Source organism: Zootoca vivipara, chromosome 3 (genome assembly GCF_965207765.1).
Source record: "Zootoca vivipara chromosome 3, rZooViv2.hap1.1, whole genome shotgun sequence".
Taxonomy (NCBI): domain Eukaryota; kingdom Metazoa; phylum Chordata; class Lepidosauria; order Squamata; family Lacertidae; genus Zootoca; species Zootoca vivipara.
In genome coordinates, this window is record NC_142586.1 from 99,073,210 (window position 1) to 99,098,624 (window position 25,415).

Consider the following 25,415-nt stretch of genomic DNA (forward strand, 5'->3'; position numbering starts at 1 on the left):
TTCTTTTGTTCAATAATTTCTGAATTTTTGAAGCAAACAGTACATATAAATACACTTCCCATGAATTTATTCTGCGAAATTCAGCTCACCATATCACATACCTAGAACTGTTTCGGGGGCTGTATGTGTCGGTGTGCAGGGCGCGATGGCAAATGTGTACACTGATCACACATGGCCCTAGGTGAAGCAAAAATCTTTTACAGTCATTTTAGCAGGTCCAGCAAACTATATAAAACCGCTTCAGGGGGGAAAAATGAAACTGCTTAATGTCAGGTGATTTTATACAATTATACAATGAAGAATCCGACTTTCTATTTTATTTCCCCCCTGACAATAATACATTTAAAAACAGTATTTCACAGTCACAATAGTACTAGCAGAAACTGAAGCATTAAAAGGTTAATCTTCATCTGATGAAGAATGTCCCTCTCGTTCTGCCTTAAGTTTTTCTGCGTAGAACTGGAAGCTCTCCTACAGCAGATCAGAGGAAGAAAAGAAAGTTAGGAGACAAACTTGCATTTTAGTGTATATGCTAAGCTATTTGTCCATCAATCCAACCCCCAAATATCTTACTGTTCTACGACCTGTTTTCCTAACACTGATCAAGAAAAAGGCAAAGAATAATATTCTATTATGGCTTAGGAAGAACTTGAGTCCACACAACTTGAGGAAGACTAATTTAAACTTCATCAACAGTGATACATACCTTCCATATAAATTCCCTTGTAAATATGAGCAGCCTTTGCTCATATTTCGCTCTCTATATATTTTGAACTGTAACTCGCATCAGTCCCAGTCAGCACTGCCGTAGACCATAAATGAGCCCCCTTAGGCGTGAAAAGTTTAGATTTTTTCTTCTGTCGCAGAATATTATGAACCTCCCAAACATGTCTTGTAAATAACCTAGCTCTAGCCACAAACCACTACCAATTGCAACTTATATGAACTCATTGCTACCTGGCTTTTGTAGATTCTCCTTCTAAAGTAACATACTGAAGAAGTTATTTCAAGAAGTCTCCACATTTTTAATACATTTGTTCCCCTCAATTAAGCAGATTTACAGAGGGGGCAAGGTTTGTGTTTTTTGTTGGCAAAATTACGAAAGATAAGTCAATCTGCCTGAGAAAATTAGTTCCTATGTTTTACATATTCATCCTTACAAATGCTATTTGGAGGGAGGGGGGAACATTCATGTTTAAAAACTAGCAATTAGCTAACACTTAAACCCATTCTGAACTAAAGCGTGCGGAAATCATTTAAAGTTTAAATGCCAGAGATAAAACACTCCAAGGATGCTTGATAAACTCACACCTCAACATGAATGCTCAGTAATGATCTTATACTTTAAACACAATAGCCCCAGAAGGCTTCCTTCTCCCACCAGTCAAGTCTAACGCCAGATTAATACAATGCCACAATATACTCAGCACTTCATCTGTAGACTCCTCTGAGGGTTTTCTGTGAAGCCTTAATCCCAGAGTAATTAAGCCTGCCACTTGTTTTATTAGCAACACACACACACACACACACACACACACACACACACACCCAGAGGTATTTCTTTGAAAAATCAGTAAACACTCACAGGAGGTTCAGTGAAAGGAACAGGCTCTCCTGCGTTCTTAAGGAGAACTGCCAAACGTTTCAGAAATAACTCATCTGGGTGCAATTTCTCAGCTTTCATTTCATCATACAGAGCTTTTGCCGAAGGCACATCCTCATCTAATGCTAAGGAGGGGGAAAAAAAGATATATAGAGGAAACCATTACAGAAGATGAAACAGTTTTACCAATCAACCAGAATGCATTATGCCAGAAATTTCTAGTTCCACTCAATTCATAAAGATTCAAATGTGTTGCTCTGCAATAATTTCCAACCAAGTAGACCTGAAGTAGAGAGAGATGCTGGCTTTAATCGATGAATTACTGTGATAAAATGAACAAAAGCTTCATAACTGCAGATTAAATTTGCCCCTTGATGAATTTCTGGGGATGACAAGCAGCGACGGCAAGTCAGGGGACTCTTGAGGCTCCCGCTGCAAAGAAGGCCTCAGAGATAAGCCAACTCCCTGTACCACGTTTCGGGGGGGGGGGAGTGGTAGTTTCCTCTTCCAATTAACATTCTAAGGTAACAGTTTACTTTTCTGCATGCAGCTTTTTAAGTTTTCATTCGAATAGTAAGAGATTGGCGCAAATGAAACAGACAAAGCTTATTTGAGATCAGTGTCAATACATCCTTTAAACCTGCACTGCCCACAGTCCTGAGGGGTCCTGAATTTATTCCTTCATGAAGCCATTCCTAGGTCTGTGGCATTAGTCGAAGAGTGAGAGCTCCACATTCCCTAATTCGGCGAGGGAAAAATGCTAAAGACTCCTCCTCTGCAGTTGGGAAGAGGGCTTTGGCAGAGTTTAGTTTCATTTTCATTTTCATACTCCTGATGTGCCATTACATTCAAACCAAGGGTTGATCTCACAAGCCAGCTTTGTAACCCAGGGTGTGACGCTGGTTTGTTACGAAACTTACCAGTGTTTGTTTTAAACTGCAACTCCTGGTTTTGAATGTAATGGTCAGGATTCTGCAAAAAGGAAACCAAACTCTGCCAATGTCCTCTTCCTAACCACCCAGGAGAGGGGAGCACCCAAGACGGCCACTTCGCTAAGGCTAGTCTGTGGATCACTGAGCCAGGATTTGCTTTACATGTGAACCAGGCAGAGGGCCTCCTCGGTGGTGGTGCCTTCCCTGTGGAACGCCTTCCCATCAGATGTTAAGAAAATAAACAACTATCTGATTTTTAGAAGACATCTGAAGGCAACCCTGGTTGTGGAAGTTTTTAATGTTTGACATTTGATTGTGCTTTTATTATTCTGTTGGGAGCCACCCAGAGTGGCTGGGGAAACCCAGCCAGATGGTTGAGGTATAAATATTTATTTATTTATTTATTTATTTATTTTTATCATCATCTGTTAACATGGGAAGCGGAATTACACTGACTCAGACTCTTTGTCCATCTAGCTCAGGCTTCCCCAAACTCGGCCCTCCAGATGTTTTGGGACTACAACTCCCATCATCCCTAGCTAACAGGACCAGTCATCAGGGATGATGGGAACTGTAGTCCCAAAACATATGGAGGACCGAGTTTGGGGATGCCTGATCTAGCTCAATATTCTCCACTCTCACTGCCAGTAGCCCTCCAGGGATTCAGACAGGAATCTTCGTCAGCCCTACCTGAACATGGAAGGGGACTGAATCTGAGATTTATTCGTAAGCAGAGCATGCAAATTAGGATGTCCAATTGCTACTCCCCCCCCCCAGTAGAGACCGTGACAGCAAAAAACCCTGCTCTCCTGCTTGCTTGAGTGACAGAGCCACTAAGCAGGTCTTTTTGCTGTACTGCTTTTCGTTTCATTTACCTTTCTGGTACCTGCCTTCCTAATAAGAGTTACTTAATGCTATACATGGGAAAAAATAAAAAGCTTATAATCTGTAGAGATGCATGTTTCAGACCCCTCCATTTGTCAAGGAAAAGCTTCCCACTCACAGCTGCAAGTGGATGAGTTGCTTTCCAACTGTGGGAGGCTTCAGAACCTGCGCAAAGTGATGGTTTAATGAAGGTATAATAGAAATTGTTAACTTCCCATTTCTTTAAAATAGAAGTATCTATTGTATGAAAAAACAATAAAAGGAAGATGTAACAGTGAGATTATGTTTAATGGACCGCACAACTTAGACGTTTTCTTAGTATTTCTTTATTCTTGGAAGACTAACAATTCGGGTTTTTCTTTCTTTTTCCCCTTACCAGTCTTGGACACAGTCTCAGAGTTTTATATACCTGATGAGAAGGCAGAATGAAAACTCACGAATTCAACTAGCTTTGAAAAAAAAAAGAAAGTATGCATTCTTCTGGTTCTAGAGTTGAATATCTCCATCTTTCATATACCTTAGTAAGATTGCAACAAAAGTATCACCTCAAGCACAGAATACGCCCCCCCTCCCTTTAATAATGCTACTGTTTAGCATACACCTCATTGGCTGGATCCAGACTAAATTATTTCTGATCTTAGTTCCCATGAAAACCAATGAGAAGTTCCAAATTTGTCTCATTGATTTCAACAGGACCCAAGTCCAAGAAACTCAGCCTGGATCCAATCCAATGACACCCCCCCCAACCCCCCCCCCGGTCTCCTGTACAGAAATCTGAATTAGGGAGAAAAAGAAATGAAATTGTGAAAATGATATAAAGATTTCAACAAGGTTTGCTCTTTGCCTCCTTACCAAGGTGAAATGTCAATTGGGCTCCCATGTGGCTTTCCCCAGAAGGAAACCATGCTGTACTGTGTGAATCTGAGCATGTTAGCTTTTTTTGACCAACTGATAAAAAAAGAAGCATTTAAGTACACCCCCCTGGGACCAATTGGGTTGCCAAGGAGACACGGCATTTATATATACACAGTGCTGACCTATGAGCTACCATTGAGCTGTGCCTTCCTTACAGGTTTGTTAAAATGTTGTTTCTTTGTTTGCCCCACATCATCAGCTACTAGGTAAACTTCACCAGTGCCACTTCTATGTAGTTTGTCATTGGCTAGGAGTCCTAACTCTCATAGAACAATTTGTGCCCTGAACAATCCTTAAAACATCTACTTTCTAAAGACCTCCAGCTTTGACTATTAAGTTCCAAATGCTCAAATTTTAAATTCTGTTATGTTCTTGTTACACACGTTGGCAAACGGTCTGAAATAAAAAAAAACGTGGCATCTTACCATGGCATTTCATAAGGTAAGAGTAAACCATCCTCCTATCTGTGAAGTCAGGAACTAGATCCAACAATGTCTTGATTTTCTGAACCTAGAAAAAATGAGAGGTACAGAAGCAGACTTTTGTTATATAACATCAAAGGAGAAATACCTTGTTGATAAGAATCAAGGACTAAGGGAAAAGAATATGCTATGGTCACGACCCAGAGGGATGTATCTGGCAGGAGTTTCAGGAGATAAAAGGTTGACTGCTCTCAACAAGGCAGGAAAGAAAAACTGGAGATAGGAGAACCCACTTCCTAGAATCCTTTGCTCCTGCCTCGTCATGGGGCAAGGGATGTTACCTAACCCAATGCCTGCATGACGGCAGAAATAAACCAACAAGAAAGTTATTGCTGGTCCCAAATTGTATCCACCTAAGAAGAGTTCTCAAAGAACTGAAATGTGAAATTGCTGATCTTCTAACAAAAAAAATGTAACTTGTCCCAAGGGCTGGGAAATGGCACCAATTTTTAAAGAGAGACCCTGGAAATTACAGGGAAGCTGGTGGAAAGCATTGTTTGAGATATACCGGTAATAACCAAGCATACAAGCCTTGCTGAAGCAGAATCAGCATGGCTTTTGCAAGGTGAAGTTCTGTCTCACTAAGAGTTCATTTGGGGACTGTCAACAAACATCTGGAGCTGATCTGGTTGGCACAGTGCACTTGGACTTGGTACTTCACCAAACACTCCTGAGTAAGCTTAGCAGTTATGAGATAAGAAGGGAGAGCCTCTTGTGGATCAGGAACTGGTTCTGTAACAGGAAGCAGGAGCAAATGGGAAACATTCCTGATGGAGGGACACAGCAGGTGGAGTGCCCCAAGGGCTGTGCTTTTTAACTTGTTCATAAATGATCTAGAGTTAGGGGTGAACAGGGATGTAGGCAAGTTTGCTGATGATACCATATTATCCAGGGTTGTTAAAACAAAGAGACTGTGAAGAGGCCTGAAAGGACTTCTCCAAACTGAGTGAATGAGCAGTAAAACAACAACTGCAATTCCAAACCTCTGTAAAGTGATGTACAGTTTTTTTGGGGGGGGAATCTTAATTAAAAAGTATACACTAATGGGATCTGAACTGGTGGTCCTGGGCCAAAATGATCAAGGGAGTGGAGCAACTCCTGTTATGACAAAAGGTATAGCATTTGGGTGAGTAAGAGGTGACATGAGAGAAGTGTTATAAAATTCTGTTTAGTATGGAGAAATTGGATTGAGAAAAGTCTCCCCACCATAACCTCAGAACTCATGAAAATCCAATGAAGCAGAGTGTTGGGTTCAGGACAGACAAAAAAAGTACTTCTTCATGCAATGCAGTTAAAGTATGAAACTCATTCGCATAGGAGGCAGTGATGGCCAGCAACTTGGATGGCTTTGAAAGAGGATTAGATAAATTCATGGAGGAAAAAGCAATTGATGGCTACTAACCACGATGACTATGCTCTGCCTTCATAGTCAGAGGCATGGTCAGGGTCCAGATTGCGGGCTTCTAGTGGGCATCTGGTTGGCTGATGTGAGAACAAGATGCTGGAGTCAATTGGCTATTAGCCTGATCCAGCAGGCCCTTCTCATGTTCTCATGTCTATCCTATGACATGCAATGTAATGTAGTGGAAGAAAGATACGAAGTTGTCTCACAATGACCTGTGTTTTTACTCTTCTAATTTATTGATCTCCCATTCTGTTGTTTGCTCTATAGCAACAGAACCCACTAGAGAGAAGTACTGTGGTTAGTGTAGCTTCTACTCTTTTAATGGAGCTTACGCAAAGTAAGTTCTCAGTGGATTGTGTCCTTAGAATCTTGGCACGCGAATTCTGCTACAAAAGAAGCAAATACGTAGTTTTCAAGTTTCATGTGCATTTTTGGAACAGGGCAATTACTGGCACTTAAGCAGAATACCACTTACCAAATAAATATTTAATGCACCGTTTTCCAAAATGCGGGTCTTATAAATAACAAAAATGCACTGTTGAAAAGAACTTCCCCCCCTTTCTCATATTAAAGAATTCAGGTTTTTTTTTTAAAGCTTATCCTCTTTTTCTTTAACTTCGTCCTATTTGTTGGAATCTAGAGACCCTCGGCTTTCATTTAAAGATTAAGTGGCAAGGCTGTAGACCTCACAATTAATTGAACAATTTGGAAGTGTCGCCATCAACCAACTTCCCTAGATACACAAGAGGAGATCTTGCCCCCCTTTTCTGAGTTGATGACTGTGAAGGCACAGAGTCAGGTTCTGTGGCAACATCCATGACAGAGAGCTTTGACTAGTGAAGATGCTAGAAAAATATGGGGGGGGGGAGAGAGAGAGAGAGAGCTGACATACCTGTCCTGCTTGCTGGCTTGTCTTTGCAAGGAAAGCCACCATCATCTTTTTTTGTTCACCTATTGCACTGCATCTCTTGAAAGGAAGAAATAGGGGAGGGGGAAAGAGAGACACAGAGAGAATTAAATGAGCAAAAGCAACCGTAGGCTCTTGATAAATAAAACTACTGAAGGTGAAAACTTCCAATTAAAAAGGTTCACAATAACCAGCACTATATTATTATTACCAAAGGCCTTAATAGTCGACCACTTATTAAAAACCTGCAGAAAGGAAAACAAATGGGGTGCCAAGGCAATTCCCCTCTTTCTTTTTCTGTCCTTGGCACAATAAGCATTAGGCTTGCTCAAAAAGGAGGGAGAAAATGAACAAATGCTTTAACATCCCACAGAAAAGAGATTTAGGACTGTGAAAGAAAGAAAGAAAGGGAAAAAAGGGGGGACAACGACACACTATTCCTCTCCAATTATTCTGCCAAGCATTCACAAGTGAGCTAGGGATCATAAGGTTAATTATACATTTAATAAGGTGTCAGGGAGATAACTGCTCGTTTCTTTATAAAAATTAAAATGTACAAAGCAAGTTCTCTTTAAAGTATAATTACCTACACTTATGCATACAAAAGGACTGATTTCAATCTCTCTATTTTATAAAAGGCTTTCTCTGCAACAGACAGCCAGTGCTCAAGAGACAAAAGTTAAACTCAAAAAAAGTTTCTGTGACAGACCTGACAAGTCAAGTGTCTATCCCATGTTGGAAACTAGAGTTTCTTTAAAAAAAATAAAACAAAACCTTGATTTAAAAAAAAATCAAGTATGTCAGACAATATTTTAGTTTATGCTCACAGATGTCATCCTTGCATGTGTGAAAAATGCATACTGTTTCCCACCCCTAAGAAAGAGCTTAAGACACTCTGTCAATGCGAAAACCTCCAAGTATCAGCCTACTCCGCTTTGCAGAGAATGTATACACAGGAACACACATACCGGAGACATCCGTGAAGAAGAACTAATTCAAAAACCCACTAAGAATACACAATGTCTTTAATGCTTCCTTGTCAAATTATCATAGATCCAAATAAAGTTTATCACTCTTCCAATGAATGGAAAAAGGAAACCAAGTAGAAATCCCAGCACATCCTTTATTCATCATAAACTTTCTATCCTGCCTTTCAAAGAATTGCTAAAACTCAAAATAAACAACTGTTCTATGAGGGACGACTACAACCACACACACACACACACACAGAGAGAGAGAGAGAGAGAGAGAGAGAGAGAGAGAGAGAGAGAGAGAGAGAGAGAGAGAGAGAAATATGCAGTGTGGTAGCAAAATGTATGTTTTCAAAGCAACCGTTTGTCATAAATGGGGCATATGGCAGAGCAAATAGCAATCTATAAAAAGAAGATAAGAAATACTGACCTATTTTTTTTTTTGGTGGTCAAAGAGTAGAAGCCATAGCTGCAGATATTATCTGATTTTATTACAAACAACAGAAATGTGGAACTGGGCATTTGTGTGGTACGTAGTGCAGCCTCTCAGACTTCACATAAGAGGTTTTAAAGTGGACTGAGAACCTTTCTGGCCCAATGTGGCAGATCTTTATCTCCTCAACCCCCATAGGTCAACATTGGCAGGGGCTGGTGGGACACCCACCTATCAGTCACTTGATGCCGTAATGGCAACAGGTGACCGGCATCTGGGTTGTCCCCGTGCATCAGCTGATGTGCAAAGTGTTCAATCGCAGCAGTGCACTCTATGTGGAGCTTCCCTTGTATTTCATCCGGTAATTGCAGTCTAACCCTCTTCAGGCATTCAATGCAGGGGGCAAAAATACACTCATATCCTCATTTCAGACACTGAAACACCCACCAAACTAAAAGCAAGTACTTTGTCACGGTTTACTTCTGCAGGAACAAATTCACTACTACAAGGTGTCGTGGTGGCTAACTGATGGCTTTAAAGGGGTGTTAGATAATTCATGGGTGGTGCTATTAAATGATGTTGGCAGTCTGCTTCTGAAAACCAGTTGCTGGGGAACAAGAACAGGTGGATGCCTTTGGGTTAATGTCTTGCTTGCAGACTTCCCAACAGTGGCTACCCTTGAAAACTTCCCAGTGTTAGACCATGGAAGTGAAGTCTTTTGGTACAGTTCCTATTCACTAAACATTTCTCTTTCCCCCAATCAGTGACTGTACATCGGCACAAGGTAAGGTGGTCACTTTAAAACTACTGTAATGAAAATCATGTACATCTAAGCTTAAGCAGGTTCATTGCACCAACAGGGTACCATGTTTAAAGCACATTAAGAAATAACTTTTCCCTGACACCTGAAATCGAACAAGATCACTTTTACCTCAAATGCAAAAACAAACCAACCACCCCATGTTGTTTTGTAACAAACATGTGTTGCAACTTCTATCTTCAAACCTACAGATAACAGGAATGGATCCCGTGACATTTTATATACACGTGACAAATTGATGCGCGATCATCAACGCATGGGTCCTTTGGGGCCCAGAAGAAGGCAGGACAGGGGCAAAACAAGCTGGGGGGTGCTTCTATGCACTCCGTCGACGTGCCTGGGGTCCGGGAGCGGAATATCCACACAAAATGGTATTAAAGAATGGCCTGCATTCTTTAAAAAGGAATTTAGAGACACTTCAAAGCTGCTGAAACCCAACAAGATTCTTCACCGGAACAGAAATAAAGTAAAACAGTTATTATAAGCATCACTAGTAAGCTAAGTAAACTGGGGTTTACCATGAGATTACAGTGCACGTTAAAAATGGATGCATCTCTTCGATCGCAAAAAAGACACCCCAAGCATTGCATATATAGTTTGCTTAATTATATAAGCAGCAGGCAAGGATCAAATTTCACCACTACCAATTTCACACACACCCCGCCCCGGATGCTACAAAACCTCCTGATGACTAAAGAGAGGGTTTTTCTTTCCGTTTACCCTTTAAAGTACTTAGCAGCTATGCGAGAACGTAAGTGAATGTAGCAGTATTTACTATCAGAAATTGGTAACAAGCCTCAATTTGACACAGGGAGTCTACACAAAAGCAGCAATCTGCAGGATCATTGTGACTGTTTGACTGCCACCTGCTGGGAAAGACTCCCGGCTGGAGCCTGTTTGTGTACACTGCCAATGGCAGCTCTTATCACCCAGGGTTCATTCTGCATATTTCTCTGCTTCCTATTTAGCACTGCTAAAGTGGTACGAACGCTGTCGTCTCGCTCCCCGAAGATTGCCAATTTTTAAAAGAATGAGGCAGACAGACATGCAGACAGACCACGGACCACTAGAGACGTGCATTTGTCAGTTAACATGCCAGTGACACATAACCAAACGGAAAGCAAATACAGCTTCTAAAACATTTAGAGGCTCCCAGAGAGAGATTTGACTGCTTAAAAGAAAATGCCACTACTGGATATGTGTGTGCAAACAAAACTAAATGCCCACTACCAGTTTGAAAATAGTTGTCAGTAGAGATAATGAGTGTTTACCTTTCTTATTATCTGTGACCTGCTTTTCAGCCAAGCCTTAGCCCCCAAAGTGGTTTATTGCAATTAAAATTTATCACAAAAAATGTAGCTTTGGTTTGTTCCCCTGTCTTGGCATTTAAGATATCCCCTCCCTCCCCCCCCAAAAAAAAGCAAAATGGGGAGCTGCTTCCTTCAACAGGCAGAAGAGGATAGGTACACACTTCTACCAGGGCAGCTGCAACATTACAGAGGCATGAAAGAGGAAAGAGAATATTGCCCTGCAAGGATAGACTAATAAAACCGACACATTGTTCAGTACAAAACATGGATACAGATTACCCTTTGCTTAAATCCTCATTCCCTTATTTCAAGGCATTTCGGATTAGACTAGAATATAATTATTGCTTCCAATCCACAGCAAAACAAAACAACAAAACAAAACTCTTAATACATGAAAACAGCAACTGTAAATTATGTGACAAATTAAAAGAAGTATCTTTGCCACATCCTGGGCATGACACCTTTGTGTTTATTTCTTGCTTTTCTTTTGATGCGGTCACAGCACTACTGTCCCCTCTCCTGATATGTTATTACCTCTAGAAGATGCCTGGCATCGTCTGTTCTTCCCGCATTTATATACTGAAGGAAAAGGTCTGTGGCAGGCCGATACATTCCAAACTGATGGGCCAACCGTTCAGCCATGGCACTAACTGCAAAAAAAAAAAAATCAAAACAAAACAAAACATGTAAGTGATTAATTCCAGCTTTAACAAAATATATTGCTACAGCCTGTTTTAAGTAAAACTGAAAGCTATTTAGTGACTTTTCTGCAAACGCAAGGCAGAAACACACAATGCCATTGACTCAGAGGCTTGGAAACAGCCATTTGTTTGGTCCCTAACTGTCCAAGTGGGGAAGTTCTGACTCTCTCTAACTTTTAAAAGTTGCATCCGGTCAGTATCTCTGCACTGACAGAGGGCTATTTGACCCAATGGAAACAGCAGAATGGGGAGGGAGACTATTTTCAGAACTCCCTCCTCTTCTCACAATCTACCCTCAGAGGTTTGGAGGATGTTTTGAAGCAGTGGAAGGCTGCAGGAAAGAAGACACGTCTCATTTTCCACTGATGCATGCCTCCAATGGATCAAAGAGATTACTTGTCAGCAGAGGAACACCAAATAGGAATGTGCGGGCAGACAGGCTAGTCAAAAAATTTTTGGACTAGTGATTCCATTGGGCTCCTTTTGTCAGGCTAACTTACATTTTTCCAAAGCTGGCTCCATTTTGTCTTCCAACAACTTCCTAAATACAAATGAGATGCTTGTGCTTGGGGAGTCAGAAAGCAGTCCTCCAGAGGTAAACATGGTCTCAATGTATTCCACAGCAACATCAGGGTTATTGCTGGAGGAGAAAGGGGTAAAAAAGAAAAGAAAAAGTTGCACTGGTTTAGTTTCTAATGTAAGAGTTCCTAAACCAATAAAGCAGGTGCATGAATGTTTTATTTTATTACTACATTAATATTACACAGAGTAGCAATGTTAAAAGTACCCACGACTCCATTCATGCAGATATTGTCACAACACAAAGTGAAACAAATTTATGGCTGAGTGCGTAAAGTCAGCACTAACTCTGTTTCTTTCGGGAATGAACTCTGACCTGTTCTATGGCTGAATAACTCTGCCATAAATGCTGCTTTTTTTTAACGTAACAAAGATGACTGCTGGTTAGTTACTTCTGAAATAATAAAAGAGCAAAAATAAAACATCCAGGGACAACCTCTTAATAATTAATGCCAAAGCAAGCAAAGAGTATTTTTTTTACAAAATATTAAATTAAATATTTTCCTGAATTTTTCATAGCTGTCTTTTTGGATTCAAACACGGCGAAATTAAATTAAATTTAACAGCTTTCTCTACACAACTTTTCTCTTTGAAGGATAATGCAGCATGAGATAGCGATGTGTAAGAAATAAATAGAACAGTTTATTTGGAGCCTGGTTGCAAGACAATTTTCATGGAGAGATACATTTGATCAAGGATCTGTGCTTCAGGTACTGTCAGCTCCTACAGGTTTGTAATGAGTTTAGAGCCAATTTCCAGTCCAAAGAAGTACCTGAATGCCTAATAGAGCAGGATTTTCTCCCCAGGAGTTAGCAAAAAAATGGCTGAACTTGTTGATAAAAATGGAATCTGAACAAGCAGCTAAGTATGCTGGTAACATTGTACTTGCTAAACAAAAGAGTAGAGTTCTACAGACATTATTTTGTTCTTCCATATGGCAGTTCCCTTGTACTTCATTTCTCATGGAAGACTGATGAGAGAAACCTGTGTTTAAGCTCTTGTAAAAGCCTCCCTAATAAGAGATGGTCTGAATCGCTCACAATGAAGTTTGAGCACAGTATGTAGCTTTGAGCAGTCTAAGGGCTTGCAGAAACAAATTCTCTCTGGCTGATCAGTGTCTGAAAACAGTCTGCCTGGATTTGGAAATTGGCCTGTGCAGGTGGCTTGCAATTTTATCTGTTTTTACCACACTATTTAAAATTATCCTGTGGCTCTTTGGCATGAGTATTTTCACCGGACCTACCTGCCTCAGACATGGATGCCTGCGACATAATATAACTCTAAAGGTAAAGGGACCCCTGACCATTAGGTCCAGTCGTGACCGACTCTAGGGCTGCGGCGCTCATCTCGCATTATTGGCCGAGGGAGCCGGCGTATAGCTTCCAGGTCATGTGGCCAGCATGACAAAGCCGCTTCTGGCAAACCAGAGCAGCACATGGAAACGCCATTTACCTTCCCGCTGTAGCGGTTCCTATTATCTACTTGCACTTTGACGTGCTTTCGAACTGCTAGGTTGGCAGGAGCTAGGACCGAGTAACAGGAGCTCACCCCGTCGCAGGGATTCGAACCGCCGACCTTCTGATCGGCAAGCCCTAGGCTCTGTGGTTTAACCCACAGCGCCACCTGCGTCCTAATATAACTCTGCAGAGCTGCAAAATTGGAGAAAAAACAACCAAGTCTACTGTGTGAGACTGGTACGAAAGAAAAACCAGAAAACGGGGGAGAATCTCTACAGAGAATATCAGTAAAAGATATATTTTGAGAGGCATGTTAAAATGTGCTCAGTGAATCTTACGGAAATGCCCTTCCATACATACCAATATGAAAAATAAACAAAATGCCATCTCACTATTTTAAGCAAAAAGCACACAGAAAAACTGTACTGCTGATGTTTGTGTGCAGTTAAAGGGCAGGAAGACCTCATAATTGGAATGCACTTTTTATGTTAATAATAATAATAATAATAATAATAATAATAATAATAATAATAATAATAATAATAACGATAATGATAATAATAATGCATTATTTATACCCCATCCATCTGGCTGGGTTTCCCCAGCCACTCTGGGCGACTTCCAACAGAAAAATAAAATACAGAAATCCTTTCAAAACCTTGTGCATATTATTTTAAAAGGAGGTTTGAAAAGGTTGTCTAAAAGGTTTCTAAAGCCTTCATTAGAAAATTTCTTTCAAAGCCAGGAAGAATCTGCATATACAGCACATACCTTTATAACTCTGAAAAATCACACATGCATTCTGCTCAATTTTAGGGGTGCAAAGCAAATTCAAAAGCACATTTAAAGTTTATTGATGCAAAGTGAAAACCTTCTATTGGCTTTGTGGAAAAGTGTGCATCGTGCTGCGAATTAGAACAGTAGGAAGAGACTTCAGACACCAGCCTAAATCAAGGCTCCGTTTAGGTAGGCAGAATTTGATAAGCGCATATGTTTGACATCATTAGCCTACTCAAAGTTCACTTATCCAGTAATAACCTGCCAGCTTCTGCAATTCATTAAATGGACTCCAGCCTCCATTGTTTCCAGGATAAGAAATCTCAATGGCAGCCAATTCTAGCATCCATTTAACTGTTACGAAGGAAAAGATTACTGATATGCAAGGCAACCGAGGTAACCATATTGCCCCTTTTCTTGGCTTGTACAACAGAAACAATAATCACTGCAGAGTTACTTACTTCTTGATGTGAGCCAACGCTGTGTTATTGATGTAAAGCATACGCGACAATTTAAGAGAGCCGCTGAGGTCTGCCATCATCTTCTCAACTGTGGCTATATTCTCCACATCTCCCTTCTTAGCCAAAGCCTGAACAAGTCGAGTAACTGCCACCGGAATGGGTACCTTGCCACTTTCAAGGAGTGCCTTGAGAGTAGATATTGCATCTATTCAGAATATGGAAAAGTAAAAAAGAAGTCATCATTCAGAATGGAAACTTGGGCATTGGCCTATTATATTCCATATTTATATATTTAATCCAACAATAGGGAAAAAAGCATTAGATCCTATCCCTTGAACTCAGTCGGGTTCTTTTGTGTGACACCTTAAGAAAGCAATCACCTTTGCTATTGCGCATTTGTCATGGAAGCCTCATATTGGTGATGTTCTACTAAGCAAGACGGAGGCACTGCGGGTGAGTAGTTCCCATGTCTGAAAAATTGGTCAGCTGCCTACCCTGGATAGGGTTACACTCAATCTGGAGGGGCACAACTGTGTCAGTACAACTGGCTAGGATGTATTGGTAAAGGCATGCATCTTCTGCAGCAATGCCGTAGACCTCTTCCTGTTCATTTTCAGCATATAGCCATGGTATAAATCAGGGGTGGGATACCTCTGGGCCCATGAGCCATATTTCATCTGACTTTCTGGGTCCCCTTCCCAACCACCAGCTGTTCAATGGGAACAGCTGAGAGGGGAAAGGGCTTTGATATTTAGCGAACAATACAATTATAGCTACTTCATCTGCAATATCTGCTGAAAGAAGATCAAAGAGGGGGGATTTCAGCATAGACGCAAGACTTGTATACCTTGCGAACATACCAAAAGTGTTGACACATTTTGAAACTGCACACATGCAATTTTGGGAATGAATCTGCATTTTGAAGTTTGAGGCTTTGAATAACCGTAAGGCAGGGCTTGGAGTTCAGCTGTGCATTGACACTGTTTGCTTTTGGCCTATGGGAGACCTTTTTAAAGATACAAACAAGTGTGTGTGTGTGGGGGGAGAATCTACAAAGAAAATGGGAAGTAAAACTTTATTCCTAATTAAATACATGCCAGTTTCTATGAAAAACAGGTTAGTGTGTGCATGTTTGAATGTGTGTGTGTGGTTAAGGGTGTGCAATTATGTTTGGGTCTGGTCTTGTTGACTATTAGAATGTGGAGTCTGACCTTTGTCTCAGGGAAGTATCCTTTCCTGCCCAGAACGCTTTTGTAGGAGAAACCTGGGACAATCTCCACCTGAATATTACCCTGTGTCTTTTTAACTGTTGGTGCAGATATCATGAGAATGGTTTGGTTTCCTGCTCTTCGCTTTACTTTTAATACTCTCACAGAAGAGTTCTATATTTGCAGGTAATAATCAACCTAACCTTTGCACATTTTTTTTACAATACTTGTTATTTGTTGGAGCACACATTTTAGTTTTGGGGGCTGGAGATGATATGGTTGTAGCTATGCAACATCACAAGCGGCTATCAAAATGCCCAATGAATAGGAATCCCAATTCATGTGTTTTTGCAGCTTAGTAACTTTAAATGGCAGACGTCTTCCTGCTCCTACTGTCTGCTCTTTTGCCTACTATGTCTTGATGAACAAGTCCTTAATCAAAATCTATTCCCTGAAAATCTTTTGGCTTGTGCACTGATGGTTTTAAAGCCATGAGCATCCTTGGTCAGATTCCTCAAATCTGGGTTTACAAGCTGCTTGTAAATAATTGAAAATGAAAACCAAGCTTCCAGTATACATCCATCCATCCATCCCCCTCCAACTTAACTAAGACCTGGCTAAAAGCCAGCATGCATAAGAGTGTATAATTTGTAAAGCACTGGAAGCGTCCACCATGAAACACCATGCAACTGAAGTTGACAAATGTATTTTAAAAGGTAGAAAAATACGAATTGGCAAGGATGAACAGGAGGATTTCTTATAAGAATACAAAATAAAAAAAAATTCCTTCCAGCAGCACCTTAGAGACCAACTAAGTTTGTCATTGGTATGAGCTTTCGTGTGCATGCACACTTCTTCAGATACAGTCTCTAAGGTGCTACTGGAAGGATTTTTTTTATTTTGTTTCAACTACGTCAGACCAACACGGCTACCTACCTGTTATAAGAATACATACATGAGAATGCTTTAAGATATTCATATATGAATACTTGCTTGTTGAAAATGAGCAGCTATATTTACAATCACTAGTTTGTGCATATGGATTCTAAAGGATTACATACAGGTAGGTGTTTCGGTTTTCCACTTCGGAATGAAAGTGGGTCTTCTATGAACTTATTTATGGGCATGCACTTCCTTTAGCATTTTGTTTCAAGCAACAAGCTAGTGTACCCACCTGAAAGTATATTTTTTCACAAACGGGGGCACTTGTAATTTCAAGTGAAAAGCTTGAACTGAGGCCTACAAAGACACAGTAAGGTGCATTTTGGGAGCTATTTCCTATATGGATGTATGCAAGAGATTCAACCAGCCGCTTCACTATTCAGGATTCTAGATCATGAAACTTCTAACCTGTTTATAAAGACATGTTAGGAATAAAGCATAAAAGAGAGAAAGGGAATTTTGCATGACCAATATAAGGAAGGCCTAGAAGATGAACTCAAAGACATGTGCTTATGGCAGGAGCTTCTCATGATCCACATGTCAGAGGATACTGCCAGGGGCAAACTAGGACATGTGTTTGTGTGTTGCTGGAGCAGTGGGAAAGCCAAGTGCCAATGTACACGTAGTAGGCAGGATTCAGGAGAGAATCGGGACGGATAAAGGCAAAGGAACACAAGATGACTTAACCAGCAAGTTCAAAGCTTGGTGCAGGAGTTGAAGTCTCTTTGGCATGTCCTTTATAGTGGCTGCTGTTAGGGATGGAGCAAAAATGAAGCAGAAATACTAAAGAAACCTCAGATGAGCAGAGATTCTCAGGGAGTGTGGGACTGAGGAGCTATCCCTGACAGCCACCCCCGAAGCTGCTCTGTGATCAGGATAACTTCTCTGGCATGTGAGGTCTTGGTGGTTGCTTTGGGAAAAGGGCATGGTGCCCTGTTTAAAACAAGGAGCTTCTAGCTTTCAAATACATTTTTTAAAAGCAAAATATACACATATACAGCAAAAAAAAAATATGATGACGTTCCTAGTTTTTGCTGACTCTAGTGGGCAAAAAGGAAAGAAGTCAAATACAATGTAAGGCTACAACGCCTGGGAAAAATGAAGGATGCTGTCAGCAATAAGAGAATGAGGAAGGGGAAGGCATTGAAGTCAGATGGTGTGATGATCAATTCAAAGTGAGCTGTCGGGCAGAGAGGAAGAGGCATGAAATGAAAGGGAATTTGCAAACAATTATGACTATTCAGTGGCATGTGAAAATGCTGAATTTCTAGCACACTTGTTCAGCTTCTTTTAATTACTGGAATTGTCATAAAAGGAGAGATTTTAAGTTTACACACAAATTTTAGCAGAACCTCCCAATGTGAGCTTGATTTACTACTCCAGGCCCTCAAAACAAATCTAAATCTGGAAGGCAAAACAGGAAGAACAGGAAGCAAAGCAAGCAGCTTTAAGACAGAGTCTTGGTACAATTTTGACTCTGTGTGTTTTATATAGAGAGCATATTACTATGTGCAGTGTAATGCACTCACTAACAAGAGAGGTAAGGACGCTGACCCTTTAGTGAATAGTCCTCATGTTATACTTTTAATAAATATCCACATAAGCAACGAAACACTTAGCAACCAGCAGTTATTCCAAACAGTTCCAAGTCTTGCTATGTAAAATTGAATGTTAACTGCCTAAATCTGCATTAAGGTTCAGTTTTCTAAACCTGAACTTCAGTGGCTTTGTCCTGGTAAAAACATCACTTTCAATTCTTTGCAGCACCTTCAAGTTGAAGACAAACAACATGTGTGGAAGAGAGGGTTGCAACAATAAAATGGTCCACCATTGCATTTTCAGGCATTTATTTTGCACAACCAACACTGGGGTTTCCGTACAATGTAAGCTTAAGAGGAGCACCAAAGCACAATGTAGGTTTCTTTACTGTTGGTATTGCAAACTATTAAAAAGTATTAGATTAAGGTTTTTAAAAAATCAATATTATAATCATTTAGTGCACAACCATGCACATTAAACACTCAATTTAACTCACTTGATATCTTGCACTACCAACACAATGTGCGGGAAGAAACTGCTGGGAATTGTTTCAGATGCTCTAAAGTATGTTAATTTCCAAGCAAAATGACTTGTGCTGTGAATTTTAACGCACTTGAAAGCCTGTACTTTCTCTCGTTCTGGAGCACAAATTTTGCATGTCTGAAGAGCCGTGATTCATCTTAAGAAAACCCATCTTGTGTTAAATGGAACGGAAACTGGACTAAGTGGTCAAATGACAAGTACATTCATATTCAAGCTGTATTATAAATGCATGTACAGTAATTTACGTCTCTCAGCTACCACAAAAGGCGCTTGATAAGCAGGTAATTTGCTAAATGGACTCCTTTATCCAAGTATTCGAAGGGCGTTACAAGAAAAATCTGCAGAGGCATTAATGTGACGTAAAGGTCAAGCATTGTGACATACCTTTCAAATAATCCCGCCTAACTTGCGTTATGATGAGGAGGCTGCTGGCAGCATCGTTCAGCACGAAGCCCTTGATGTGGGTCTCAGCGCTAAAAGAAGCAGACATTTAGAAAGGAATTACTGACATGCTTCTGATACGATAATAAATGGTTGAGCACCAAGGTGAAATTATAAAAACTACTGTTCGTATGTTAAAAATATTGCCGCAAAATATCGACCCGGAGACAGCTTTTGTGTTATCCTGTCAATGGTTATAGAAGGATAATTTTTTTGTGCATTCTGACAGATGACAAAGTTGGAAATGAGCAACAAAAGAAACAAAGTACAAGATTTTTTTTTTAAACAATCGGTTCAGATTCTTGAATGCTGACATATTAGATGACGAAAATAACTGCATGCCCAGCATTGTTCTGCTGTATCCTAAGCGGGATACTCCCCCCCCTCTTCTTTTTTAAAACAGTCACCATAATTATAAAATGTAAAACTATTCTTTCTGAAATAAAAAAACGAAACATTTATTTTCAGCACTGTATATTTCAAATATAAACCAAAGGGATATTATGAACCAACACCATATCATTTGGTTGATTTAATTTTCAAATTTCTGTCATCTAGATGCATACAGATTTTTTTTAAAATAAAATAAAATAAAATAAAACCCTCAATGTATTGCTTTTGCTGTCTTAAAACTAAATTTCATAATCCATCAGTTCTGCATCCTTTAGAAAGCAAGAAGGTGGGAAAGGAGGGGTGGGGGTGGGGGAAGCATTCCCGGGTCTGAAACATCAACAAGAACTTGGCTTTAATAATATTGGTTAAAGCCTTTCGAGGAACATACACTAACCAGAAAATCCTTTTCTATTTTTTGATTGCCTGCCTTGAAATGCCCTCAACATCACTAATGAAATTCAGACTTTCCTTAATATCTCAGGATAACTTTACAAGGTTCATTTTCTAGGTTAGAACATCTCCGCTGGCTGGAGTGTATGCAGGACTGCCATTTGCCATATCAACAATCAGGATAAACCACCATGATCATCTTGTGGCAAACAACTGAGCAGCCTACCTACTTGAACTTACGAGCTGAGCGGATTGGGAGGTAAGCAGGGTCATTGCTAAATTATTCTCATCAATCCCAAGAAAATCCTGCACTGAGTTCACAATATGACTATCCTCTCAGTCACTTTCAGCCTCTGGGGCCTTCAGATGCAGTCACTGGGCTCAGGATTTTCTTACTCTCCCAACCAATCCCCTTAATCTCTGGCTAAGCACCTATTGCTCAGTTCCGCTTCTCCCCCCCCCCTCCCCGCCCCCTCTTTGTCCCATCTGTCAAAGTCCTTAAGTCAACAATTCATGCATGAGACTGTAAATTACATATAACAAAGGATTTACTTTCTCCAGTCTTCCAATCTTTAGTGTGATTAAATAGATGTTAGCCACTATTACAGAACTAATCCCTCATTCCAATACTACTACATTTCTATTTTAGACCCATACCTAAAATTCATCAGAATTCTAAAAGCAGGCCTGGGGACTGACTAAAAGCATCTGAAAACGAAAATTTTCTTAAAGCACTTTCATTTAGTTCTTTCCCATTCTGCTGTTAGATATTATGGATTTTTAAAGACAAACCTACACCTTTACTTAAAATGTGTACACAAAAAGGAGCTCTGACTTCTTATTCCAGCTCCACTGGAAACAAGGCAAAGCTACTCCAAAATGACCTCAACTTGGATTTCTCCTTTCAATATAAAATATTTTAGTTTCTCTTCTAGACTACCTGTTGCCACGGAATTTATTTAACAACTGCAGTGCTTTATGTATAGCAGGCTTAAGAAAACAGCACCTGGAATAAGCATTTTGTTTTGATTTATTTGACCACTTTAATTCCCAAGGAAAGTTCCAACCTCTACTGATGTGTCGGGAAGGTGTGAATTTTTATGACGTTTCTATGCGAGAGAGATATATGCCAATTAATAAATGCTTATTGTACTATCTATTCAACAACCCTAAAGAATAATCCTTATTAACTAACTAGGTTTGTGATTCTGATACACACTATGTACTTGGGTCTTAAATGAAGCCATGGCAAAAAAAACCCCTCAGCGTTCCTTTAAGTCTGCCTTTTTAATCATTTTTGTTAAGAAAAAAAAAAGGCTGAGTGCTTCTTCAAGCATTTATTTCTCAGTTAGTGTCCATATACTATGCTGGTTCAGATGTAATGCTATTATGGGTTTGAATTACATGCATGAACCTCTGCCCCCCCCTCCCTTCTCCAGCACACCTGCAACGAGATCTTCCATTTTTGCTCATTGTGCTTTTTATTGCTTTTCTGTTAATGTGTACTTTTGCATGTGATAGGTTGTTGTTGTTGCTGCTGCTGCTGCTGCTGTTGTTTTTGGTCAGCTAGTGCTAATCAATTTGGGTGGTAATTTTTTTTATATTTTGCTTTTTTATATTTAACTTATTTAAGATAAAGCTGTTCTATGTTTTGTTGCACACCTGAGAGTCTTTTGTGGTTATATGAAGTTAGCCAATCTAATTATCAACAAAGACTAGTAAACTCTTTGAATTCAGTTTTGACTTTTTAAAAATTAATATTTTTGAACGTATCTTGTTTCCAAAGCTGGTTTATGTTATTGCTAGGAAAAAGTCGAACTCAACTCTCTCAACATGCTCAAAATCTACAACCCATATGTCCTCCAGCAATATGCAAATGAGATGGCAGCAACCCCAACAAATGGATTCAGATCACCTGCCTGCTTCTGTCCTTTTTCATTTAGTTGCATTATATTGGGCAGTGATCCTGACAGCTTCTTTCAAGTGCTTAAAATGGTCTTGTATAAAACGGCAATTTTTGCACAACTTTTGGCATTAGTGGCCCTATCTGCATATGCAGAAAGAAAAGGCCTTCTTTGATTTCACAGCCCTGTTGGATTATGACCAAAGGTTTTGTTTTTTGTTTTGGCTGCTTCTGACATCTTTTTTTGCACCTAAGATAATACCTAAAGTCAGGGATTTTTTCTTCTATAGCCTACATATAGTAGGGGTATTTAAAATGAGAATAATCATAGCGTCCTCTTTTTTTGCTCTTCAAAAGATGGCACCGCTAGATGATACAGATCTTGGTGGATCAATGATCTGACTTGGTACAAGGCAGCTACATATTCTCCTATGCAGGGCTTTTTTCCCCAGCTGGATCTCAGCGGAACTCAGTTCCGGCACCTCTCAGGTGGGCGCCATTGCCATTCTAAGAGAAAGAGGGAGGTGTTCATAGTGAGTTCCGGCACCTCTTTTTCTAGAAAAATAGCACTGCCTAAAGTTACACTTTTATATGCCTGTTGTTTTTGTCCATGGAGTTTTGTCCCACGGACTGCAAGAAGATCAAACCTATCCATTCTTAAGGAAATCAGCCTTGAGTGTTCACTGCAAGGACAGATCCTGAAGCTGAGGCACCAATACTTCAACTAAACAACAGCAACAAAGTTACACTATAACTTTGAGAAACTTCTGAAATATATAGTGGTGCTAGGCTGAAGAGGTGCTAGGCTGAAGAACGACCGCCATGTTTATTTTTTAAAGCTATCTTAAGATTTCTGTGGTGAAATGTTGGCTTATCCCAGAACGCATCACAAACAGCTTTTAAATCAAACATTTACATACATTAAAAGTTCACACATAAATATAATTACAAAGCAAGGCCTTTAGGTATGGCCAGTTTTGTCACATATTTCCACTGTGAAAGAACTGTATTCCTACAAGGTGTAATTCAGTAGAATAGTGACTGACTGGCACATACGACATGAGAACGATATTTCATGCACAAAGCTGAACTGCCCAATTCACTAAATGGCACTTCCTACTCATGTGATTCTGTCAGCGCATTGTGTCTGGTCTTGGGACTTCACCCAGCCATTAAAGGTGAATGGTGCTTGGATAATGTGTGCATTTGTTAAATTGTTAAGTGTACAAGTGTGTGACTGGGCTGTGATGCATCATTAGATACAAAATGACCCGATGCCAAAATGCTAATCTTTTAAAAAAACTTATGACAAGACCAATGCATTTTGCTACTTTCAAGTACTATAAGGCCATTTTTTCTATAAGGAAAACAGAAATTTCACCTGAAAGCAAAGATTGGACTATTTTTATGCAAGGTTACAAGTGCACAGATATACAAGGATATAGAAGAAAAAAATCCTTACATGTTTTTTACATTGATGGCTTCTTCAAGATAACCCTTGCTCAGCAATGATCTTAGAAGTAAGGCGTATAGAGAGGCTGGAAACCCAATACCCTGCTCTTGTGCTTCTTGTAAAAGTTTGTATGCCCCTGCAAAGAAAATTAAAACAAAATAACTGATGTGTCAACTTACACTGAAGTGCCCCGGAACAGCATTTATAGCTCTCTTTTTGGAAAAGAAAGAAAAATATAGCATCTGAAACAAATTTATTCCCTTTTTCTTCATATATATCTTAAGAGTCAGAAGGTTTATTTAAGAAACTGTCTGGTTTCTGGGTTGAAATCCTCCCTGTGTAATTGTTTCTTTAAAATACAAAATCCTTTCTGAACTTTTAACAACCTAAATTCAAGTAAAAGAAGAAGAAAAACTACTGCCACCAATTGCAAACAAGTTATCCTCAGCCACCTTCAGAATTGCCATTCTCACGTTCATTGTCGAGCTGCTACTAGGCTACCTTGGTTCAAAGACGTAATTCATATTACAGTATTTTAATGCACCCCCCAACTCTGTGGAAAGGAGTTGCAATGTTTGATACTGTATCATAGCAGCATTCAGCAAATATTGGCAGTGTTTTCAGTACTGGGAGATCAAATTATTTGGCTACGACAAGATTTACATAAAAACATACAATTTACAAATATACTGATATTTAACAAGTAAACTAAAACTGCATTTATTTGACTGATTAACAGTTTTATTTCACACATTCACAATAACTGTCAAGTTAGTGAAAAGACGTTACCAAAAAAAGGGGGGGGAAAGGTAACCACACTTTTCAGTCATTTACTTTTCTGAACAAGATTATGGAGCTGTAAACATCCTGTTGAAACAGTAATTTGTTGCTTCATATACTCTTTAAAAATTAATGTCATACATTGGGGGAGGGGACACGGTGCTTATTTATTTCCCTTAAGAGCAGTGTTGGTTTTTAATATTTTAAATACACTACGGTATGTAAAATCAAATAAACGTTAATTTCTATATCTAGCAAAGTTCAGCTGCTTTTTGGAAATTTATGTACCAAACAAAGCAAAGAAAAAATCAGAATCAACTTAAGACAACAGCGCACATAATGACTCTATATTATATGTGATGCAAGTTCTACTCTCTGTATCTCTATTACCTGAATAATGGCACGCTTAAAGATTAAACAATACTAGCGTTCATGAAATCATGCACCTTATTTCAATAATGCAAGAGGCATCACCAACATTTTGTGTTGAGAAAAGATATCCAAACATTTAAAAAAAGGAAACTGGCAAATTTCTAACACTTCCAGTTCAATTTGCTATTTATACAATTTCTGGTGTGTTGACTACCACAATTGTGCTGAAACTAAAGGCTGTGCTCTTAGGTGCTGACAGTGTAGGTGATGTCACCAGGGCAAGACTTTGGGACAGAAGTCCAGGAACCACTTATCTGAATGGGCAGGAGGGCCCCCAAATGCAGCAGCTTTGGCTCACCTCCTTATGAAGCAAGAGAAGCAGTCCATGTCGCCCTCCAAAGGGAGCCCTCCTCCCCCAAGAGAGAGAAGAGGCAAAAATTACATAACTGCACAACTGGATGTGCTGATACAACCACAGCTTGTGATCTAAACTGAGGATACACAGTTGTACCTTGAAAGTTGAACAGAATCCATTCCGGAAGTCCGTTCAACTTCCGAAATGTTCAGAAACCAAAGTACAGCTTCTGATTGGCTGCAGGAAGCTCCTGACAGCCAATCGGAAGCCACGGAAGCCCTGTCGGATGTTTGGCCTCCAAAATAATGTTTGAAAACCGGAACGTTTGGCTCCCAAGGCGTTTGGGAGCCGAGGTATGACTGTATTGGATTGGTTAGCATGATGTCTTCCAAACCTTCATGTCCACAACAGGAAAACTAGTCAATTCTAACCAGCAACAGCATAGTTAAACCCAGGGC

The 25,415-nt window shown here is 39.8% G+C and overlaps 1 protein-coding gene across 1 annotated transcript in view; it reads right to left on the reverse strand.

Annotated features, from left to right (window-relative positions):
* Positions 1-302: 302 nt before the first annotated feature.
* The window catches only part of LRPPRC (leucine rich pentatricopeptide repeat containing), a 113,423-nt gene continuing 88,310 nt past the window's right edge, over positions 303-25,415 (reverse strand). The window contains exons 30-38 of the mRNA XM_035111198.3: positions 23,460-23,586; positions 19,255-19,343; positions 14,639-14,843; positions 11,865-12,004; positions 11,198-11,313; positions 7,115-7,189; positions 4,761-4,845; positions 1,586-1,728; positions 303-471 (exon numbers count right to left, since the gene is read on the reverse strand). Of these exons, the coding sequence (XP_034967089.3) occupies positions 400-471; positions 1,586-1,728; positions 4,761-4,845; positions 7,115-7,189; positions 11,198-11,313; positions 11,865-12,004; positions 14,639-14,843; positions 19,255-19,343; positions 23,460-23,586 (1,052 nt within the window). The 3' untranslated portion in view covers positions 303-399. The remainder of the gene's footprint in view (positions 472-1,585; positions 1,729-4,760; positions 4,846-7,114; positions 7,190-11,197; positions 11,314-11,864; positions 12,005-14,638; positions 14,844-19,254; positions 19,344-23,459; positions 23,587-25,415) is intronic.